An 8,826-nucleotide genomic window follows, 5' to 3' on the forward strand; every position below is an offset into this window, starting at 1 on the left:
GAGGGGTGCAGCAATGAGCTGAGCAGACCGCGCGGGGCGGAGTTGCGAATGTGTTGCTTGGGATGCGTGTGTTGTGGGGGGCGCGGGGGCTTCACTTGACAACAACGGCTAGGCCTGGCCTTTGCGACCACGCGGTCCATAGCTAACGTGGGCGTCGTGGTAAATTGATGCACTTCCGTTTTTTGTCTTTCTTTGGCAAAGATGCTCGTCACCAGTCTGGCACGGCCAGGGAGAGCGCTAGCGAGGCAGACGGACAAAGCAGAGAAAACGGCCTGCAGCAGGAGGAGAGACTCCGATGGCCCGCGGACTCGCGACCAGCCGCGTTTTATCATTTCGGCCGGACCACTGGGGGACTAGTCTACTCGCATTTAACCCGCGTGTTACTTCATGTATTTCGGCTGCTTCCACGCAAGTGCTGCTGGGCAAGTGGACGTGGGTGGTTGTGCAACTCAACCGGTGACCCCGTGCCGCCGCCCGCCGCGTCGGTTGGGGCCTTGCACAGCATGCCAGGCGGCGGCTGGCATCACAAGCACGCGGCTTGGCTACAAGAGGAGTGTCCCTTCGAAAGATGGGGAACAGGGGGTTAGGCTGGGTACTACGTATTATGGCGACGGTTTTACAGGTAATCGGTGAAAAGTTGGGTTCTAGGTATCTTAGGGGCAGGACGGGCTTGATGTTCCCTTCTGCGGGCTGTTGCGTCAGAAAAGGGCAATTTATACTAGTATAATAAAGTCTGGATACTGCTATATCAGTCGCCATGTTGCGGAGCCGGGAAACATTTCACCTAGCGGCGATAACAGCCTCCTAAAGTTCTGGGGCTACCGTCTGGACTGGTTGTCCTCGTGCTGGCACCTGGCATTCGTTCGGTTCTCGCGTTCGCTTCAGTTGGCGCAGTTAAGTGAGGTCGAGATCTGAGCAGTGATGGTGATGGGGGTGGGAAGGGGGGGAGTCTGAAGAACGGTGGATAACACGTTTGCATGTACTGCAGCGCTAATGCTAAGTTCAATCGTTAGCAGCTTAGCTCTAGTGGGGATTACTCCAAAGAGAGGGATGGGGAAGGGAAGCGAGTTGTTTTGGGTACGCCTGTTGTTTGGTCTTGAGGTGAGCGTGACCTGGTGTAAGATGGGTCAGAGGACTGGGGCGTCGAGAACGTGGGAGTGTGGCGCTTAGACTCTCGTAAAAAGTTTCTCTAGTGAAGCTCGGTAGGGTGCTGGTGGCTGGCGACGAGCAGCCGTGGCGAAGGCGCTGGCGGCTCTGCTTGGCGGCGGCGCGGGGCGATCGGGGGCGTCGCTCATGCCAGGAGCTGCCTCCGGAGGTTGCGTGGCCGGAGGGTCGTGGAGAGGACCGTACGTTTTCTACTGGAAGGTGGAATGGGGCTGGGGTAGGCCTCGTCGGGGCGAGGTCCAGAACGCACAGGCTGGCCGATGTCGCGTGGAGCTGGGGAGGGCGGGCCGAGGCGCTGGGCGGCGGCGTGAGAGGGCGTGCGCGGCGAGTTGGGCGCGAGAGGCGGCGGCTCTCGGCATCTGTCGGCTGTCAGGGTATGCGCTGTGGGGAAAAGCTGGATCTTGCCGGTGGCTGCGTTCTGGCAGGGTGTGTCGGGTGGCGGCATGTGCCCGGGCGGCACCCCGGAGGAGCGGGCCGCGGAGACGGCGCGGGCAAGCGTGTGGAGGCGGGTGCAGGTGTGTAGCTTGCGTTGGGCTGTAAGGATGAGAAAGGGAGAGAGAGGAAAGAGGGTGAAGAGGGGTCAGGGGGCAACAAGCTATAATGTCGAGGGCTACTGGCAAACGTGCAGATCGCTCAGAGGCCCTCAAGTGCTGGGCTCCGTGGATGTCTTTTCTAATCTGGGGCAGTTAATTCGATAAACCCTTAATGTCGGAAGAGTTGGGGGAACTAGTCGTGGTTAGTGTGTGTTATGCCTATAAGTGGGGGTGTAACTGCCAAAATCAAATCACCGACAAGCATGAGCACCATAGATTCTAGAGCACGAGTGTTTAAGTAAGTTTATTGAGGGATGTGTACCCCCATTCTTCAAACGAGAAATTCCATATATTGTGGGCGTGTTGTTGTTGACTCGGTGGGTGGAAAACGCTCGGGACTCAGGGATGTACCCGCTGTCAGAATCTAGCCACGAGTGTGTGCAGTTGGCGTGGCGGGATCGTGGGTGGCTGCAGCACTCATCCCGAGCACACACGAGCAGCACGGCTAGCTTATATATAACGAGCGCAGTCTATGCAGCCATTGAGGACGACTATTATACTGGTCTGCGGAAGGTCACGAATATTCGTGTCTTCTAGGCGTCATGGTAAGGCCTATCAGGGGAGAGTGGGTGCAGACTGGGGCATTTTTATGACAGTGTTAGTCGCGTCGCTACATGATTGGAGATGTTAATTGCTTAATTCGCTGCGGGTTGAGTACCACGCTGTGGCGGTAGGAAATACTGGGTTGTCAATATACTTGTTGATTATCCTTTCTATTGTACCTCGCGACCCTCCCAAGCCCAACTTGCCTCTCCCTACCTGCATGCAACTGACATCCACCTCATTGCTCCCATCTCCGCACACTGTTGTGCCTGTCCATCTCCATGGCAACGAACGCTCATCTGTGTGTGAGTTTCGTAGCTCTAAGTAGACGTTGCCCACGGGTACAGCTCTAGGATCAGTTTACCTCTCTCTGAATACTGACCCTAACCAGGCTACTAACCAGCTAAACTGACCCTAGATCAGTGTCACCCCCTTCTGTTCTCCTGTCCTGAATTCATTGTCACTGTGAGGTTTTGCTCTAAGCATCCTTGTACAATATCACTCTGTGGTGTGTAGTTAGTTATTGAAGTTGGTRGACGTGATTGCCTCGAACATAATACTTTAGGGGTGTCATTTGCATACCCTTCCCGAAAGGAGAGTGTCTATTACCCATCCATTCCTCATCCTCTATTCTAAATGTTTTCATTTTGCTTGTTTTTTTACTCCATTCTTCGTGGGCCTGAATGTCTGGAGAAATTGTCTGATTTAAGACCTAGGAAACAGTCAAGCAAAAGAGAACCCCCCAGACACTGTTGCCCATCCCTGAGTTGTAGAGTCCTGTATGGGATGAATTTGGGGAATTAGGGTTAAATATGTGTAATTACTCTCTTCCTGTAAGACTTAATTTGAGTTCCTGATTTCCTTCTATTCCAGGGTCCTCCTCAGTTTCCTCCATGGTGAGTCTCCACAGGAGCACTGAAGACGCCACCGTCCCCCCGCCTGTGCCCCCTCGCAGACGCCCCGAATCCGCCCCCGCTGAATCTTCCCCTTCGAAGGTGACTCTATTTTGACATGTTTGCTACCTAATGTTGTTCTGAGACTGTACCATTAGGAGGATTCTCGATTGATATATTCAAGAATGTAGATGTGGAATGCTAAATATCCAATGAAACACAACTAAGTTGCGCTGTCAGTTATTTGCTAGAGATTTAGATGACAATTTTGAGAGTTTGTCGAGTCGTTCTCCCACACTCTTCATAATGTTTGTGCTTCTCCTTCTTTCTCCTTTTCCATCTGTGCGTCTCTCACATTCCAGATGATGTCCAAGCACTTGGACAGCCCCCCCGCCATCCCACCGCGGCAGCCCACCACCACCAAGGTCTACTCGCCGCGCTACTCGCTCTCGACCGAGCGCACCTCCTTGTCGGAGCCGCCTGACAGCCCACCCACCCTGCCACCGCGGGAGCCCGTGAGAACGCCGGACGTCTTCTCCAGCTCCAACAGCCCCCTGCACCTGCAGCCACCCCCGCAGGGCCGCATCCGCAGCAACGAACCCACGCTGAGCCAGACCTTCTTCCCCCCCTCGCCGTTCGGCCCGCTCACCCCGCCACCACCCCCGACTCCCTCGCCCTCGCTGGGGCCGCGCAAGCACCTGCCCTCCCCACCCTTACCACTGCCGGGGTCCGGCGGCCCAGACTGCTGCGGCGACTCAGCCCTCCTCCCTCCGGGGGGTGCAGCTGGCCCCCCTGTGCCCCCCCGCCAGAGCACCAGCAGCGCTGCTGCCCAAGCCATCCCCAAGCTCCCCCCCAAAACGTACAAAAGGGAGTCGGTGTCATACCCGTCCCCAGCGCATCGAGACGGCCCGCCCCTGCTGGAGAATGCCAACCCCTTTTAAAAAGACTTGTGTATGTAATCTGGGGCAAATTATTGAACACTAAAGACTTGGACAAAAAACAACATTAATTGTGATGTTGACTTTGAGAAGAAAAAAAAGACAATACCAGTGTAGGTTCTTAGCTACCTGGAAAAATAATCATGTGCCCTTATAAAAAAAAAAATACTTAAACGAAAGATGATTGTCCTTTTTCATTCGTGCAGACCATTTGGAGATTCCCTATAAAAATAATTTCGGGGGGGGAGGGGTGTATCTTACTGCTTGTTTTGTTGTGTGTGTTTGTATGTACAGTATGTCGTTTGTCAGTGTCCAATGTTTTTTTCATTATTTCATATTTTTTAAGTGAATCGATTGCAGCATTACTTGCCTATGAGCTCGGTGGCCTACCCATGCACATACAGCTTGAACCGTAATAAACCATGAACAAGTTCCACACAAGTCCACTGCACGCTGGAGGACGGAACGATAAAGACTGTAGCCCAGTTTGTACAGACTCCAAGAGAAATCCACAAACTTAATAGTGTTTTAACTCCCTGTGTATGGGCTAAACGATCTACTAAAGTGGCCCATATTGACCAGAGACGGACCAGAGAGGACTCAAGCTATCACGGTGTTGCAAACCCATTCAACTCCCCCATAACAAATGTCTGTCGTTCAATCCACCTCACTCAGATGGAAAAAGGAACTTGGGAAATCATGTTGTTAGATGGTGTTTAAGGCTTTGTGTAGAGACTCAGTCCGGGGCGAGCATTTTTTTTATGCCAGTAGATCGACCAGAGTACCATGATTTAAGGCAGGGTTTCCCAACCTTGGTCCTGGGTGCATGTTTTGTTTTTTTGCCTTAGCACTACACAGCTGATTCAAATAATCAAAGCTTGATGATGAGTTGGCTAATTGAATCAGATGTGTAGTGCTCGGGCAAAAAAACTAAATGTGGTGGGCCCAGGACCGAGTTTGGGAAACCCTGATTCAAGGTACCCATCCACACCAAAGAGGTACTTTTCAAGAAACACAATAAGTGATTGTTCTTAAGTTCGTGTTAGTACTTTTATGTTCTGATTCATTTCTGCCAATGAGTATGTAAAGAAAATTACGATTTGACTTCTTTAAACAAGGGAATAAAAGTGTTTCTACCACTCTATGCAGTAGGTCCGCTATGAAACTAGTGAAGAGCTGGCTACGGTCCTGAATGCAAAAGGCCCAGTTAGAATATATTTGTTTAATGATTCCTTCCTTCCTTCAAAATGGTCACTGATCTGACTGAAGCTCATCCGAGTTATGTACTGGAGACCTTGCTCTATCAGTGACATAAAGGGTCTGTATGGAAATGTAGTTGCTAATTGTTTACCTCAAACTTCAGCTTGTGTATATGCCCCATACATGCAAGACCAGTTTTGTTTTTACATTTTAGTCATTTAGCAGACACTCTTATCCAGAGCAACTTACAGAACCCACAACCTTGGCATTACAAGCGCCGTGCTCTACCAAATGAGCCACATGCTACAATTTCTTAACTCATGAAACCACACAATCCTTAGTTTTAGCCTACAATATGATTTTGCTCATGGGTGTCAGGAGATAAGCCCCTTTCTGTCCAATGAGGTCATTTCTGGGCACGGTTCGAATTACACAGGCAATATTTCTGTCAATTCAGGGGACCCCTTTTGACTCAAMTGCACCCCAGAGGCAAACGTTCCATATAACCCAATTTTTAAAGGAAGGATGAAGGGATGCCTTTTTAAAGCATCCAAAAKGGGCCATAGCAAAATGCAGTTGAATTGCTGGCGCTACCTAGATGGCTAAATATGAATGACTAGCCACAACGAATTGTCTTTGTCCTTATTTTGCTTGATCATGAATACAATCCATTTAATCACAGGTAGACCACACTCCAGTCAAATGTTACCAACTCACTATGGAATGGTCATATATTAACAGTACATCTTGAGTACACATTTTAATTAAGAGAACAATAGCCTGTGACTGTGGCAATAGTTTATGTATGTATCAAACTATTTGGTTTATTTGAAGAAGTGCAAGTGTTCCACCTTCAGGTTATACTATGGTTTGTTCCCTAGGGTCAAAATGTGGGCTGTGAGTCACCCAAATGGCACCCCATTCCAGACACAGTGCACTACTTTTGACGAGCCCTAAGTACCCTGGTCAAAAGTAGTGTACTATATAGATTCCGTTTGGGACACACCCAATAGCCTTAAGTAGTTAACCTGGGTTTGTTGTCTTCATTGTAATCATTCTTGGCTATTCTCCCAGGTTTCTTCCCAACGGACAAAGTGCCATAGGGTCATCCTGTCAGTTGCTTCCAAAAACATGTTATTTTTCTGGCCCATACACGGCTGGAGTTTGAGAATCATAGAAATCGAATGACTAGAACGTGCATTCACATTCAAGTCACGTTCCGCGATGGGTCAACTGACGGCAATATCAGTGTACCAATATCTAGGAAAGTAATAATGACCTTTTTAAGGAAAGTTACTTGAGTTTAGCGACCAGGTTGTATGTGTGTTCTGTATGTATGTGATCATCTCATTGACAGTGACTCTGGTGTTTACCAGCAATACTGTGAAAAAGCCTTGGCAATAGAGACCTCTTTAACCCACAACACATTGCTGCAGTGTCAGAAACAATAATTGTGCCACATCGGTAATAAACGATGAGTAAAGGAATTTGTTTCACTTTCATGTTGAGTTAGAATGTCAACAGACACTCATATTTCACTGTCACGTTAAACTACATACACACTCAGGTTAGGAATACCCATTTAGCCATTAGTCAAATGGGGCGCTTAGGGGATAAATGGTTGACTGATTGTTAGAGTTGTACTGAAGTTCCTGACTTGGTGCAGCTGGTCACCTAGAGACTGTGGCTAATATGTGTGATTTGAGTGTTTCTGATAGTATTGGGAATTGATTACGCCGTTTCAGGAGGAACCTTTAATCATACGACACATCCCATACACAGCTGGAGTCTTTCTAAGCAGGAACTTCCGGGCTCAACCTTCCATCTTCTTGCCCAATCAGGCTTCCTGCACAATGGGGGTGACAGCTCACACCCTGTCATAAATTAAAGGAGAGGAGAGAGAACATCACTCCAAATTTCATTGAGAAATGTGCTTTGTCTACACAGAGGTTTCCCGCCTGATCTCTTAACACGTTCTAAAGTGAATACTAGAAAAATATTCCTAACAGAGAACGTGGGGAATGGTCAGTGGAAAATTTGAAAACTAATGTCATATTGGTTTTTATTTTGTGATATTAAGTGTTATAAAGGAAATGCTGTAACTTGGAAAGCATATACACTACATGTACGGAGTCTCCATCCTTTACGTTGAGCATGAAATATGAACAATTATGAATGTTTTTTTGTTAAGATATGAATGTGATTTTAGGAGCCATGATCTCAGATCATTTGTGTCTTATAAACTTTGCACATTAAGTAGCCACGCCCCTAGTGAGGTCAGAGAGCGTGTCAGCCTGACYGAACCGTCCCTTTCGATCAGAGTGCATAAAAGGATTGGTAAAGAAACAACAGCGAGATCAGAAAAGCATGAAGCGGGAGCTACACGTTTAAAATGGTTGGAACTTTGAACCTCAACACGAGGTGAAGAAAGTAAACTCACCTCCGAGACCAGAACATCGCCAGGCTGCAGCTGCACGTGTAACGTGGTTTGAACCCTGAATACCAACACAAGGGGAGAAGACAACTCAACTCTCGGACAATCACTGGTATGGCTGATTAGCTGTCCTAAGAAAAGTATCTAGAAAAGTGGATTTAAGTGGGTCCATTCTACTATTCAAACCAACGTATTCTACTTCTCTCCTCACCACTGAGAACCATCTACACAGCTGGCTAGCCTATCTTCAAGTAAGCTTCAGGAGCAAATGGAAAGTAGAATAAACTCTGTACTTCTGTTCAGGACTACACGACAAGTTTAACGGGCAGAGGAGCACAACAGTAGAAGAGACGGATGAACGACCCCTTTTAGACAATCGGAGCCTTACAAGCGTGCCGCGAAAAGGCCCAACAGTGAACCAAGGCATTGACACGTACATTCATGATTTCTTACTCCAAACGGGTGGCAGTTTGTGTTCAAAGTATATGATTACTGTGAGATTAGTTTCTAAAATGTATCAATGATAAATGTCTCTTTTTCTTTCTCTCCCCCCCTCTCCATCTCCTTTTGTAAAAAGCAACCATATTGTGTCAGTCCACTAGGGACCTTTTCCTAATTTATTAAGTGTATGTTTATCCTCTGTTATAATTTAGTTACCTAGTAAATAWACAATTAAACCAATATGTGTAGTACTGAATCACAAGTAAGGTTGGGGTTTTTGCAGAAGCAGGAGGTTACGACTGTTCAGAATGATGATATGATGCGAAGTTATGATTATTACGTCAACTGTTTTATGGATGTGATAGGTAAAGACCTTTAGAGTTTAATTCGGGAGATGGTAACTCTAAACAACCGCTCTTATGGTGCCCCAAATCCTAATGAGTTAATTGTTAGATGACTAATTTAATTGGGTAACAATTAAACATAGTTGATTAGATTAACTTCTGCAACTATAGGGGGTGCTGTTCCGCATTAGCATATTTGTGTCTCCAAATTAAACTGCCTCGTGCTAAATTCTTGATCGTACAATATGCATATTATTGTTATTATTGGATAGAAAA

General features: G+C 47.6%; 1 protein-coding gene across 1 annotated transcript; it reads left to right on the forward strand.

Moving 5' to 3' along the window:
- Positions 1 to 2,490: 2,490 nt before the first annotated feature.
- Positions 2,491 to 5,275, forward strand: LOC111961049 (son of sevenless homolog 1-like). The gene is made up of 2 exons (XM_023983179.3): positions 2,491 to 3,295; positions 3,556 to 5,275. Exons 1-2 carry the CDS (start codon positions 3,194 to 3,196, stop codon positions 4,132 to 4,134), a joined length of 681 nt encoding a protein of 226 aa, XP_023838947.1. The 5' UTR covers positions 2,491 to 3,193; the 3' UTR covers positions 4,135 to 5,275.
- The last annotated feature ends 3,551 nt before the right edge of the window (positions 5,276 to 8,826 follow it).

Source organism: Salvelinus sp. IW2-2015, linkage group LG1 (genome assembly GCF_002910315.2).
Source record: "Salvelinus sp. IW2-2015 linkage group LG1, ASM291031v2, whole genome shotgun sequence".
Classification (NCBI taxonomy): Eukaryota; Metazoa; Chordata; class Actinopteri; order Salmoniformes; family Salmonidae; genus Salvelinus; species Salvelinus sp. IW2-2015.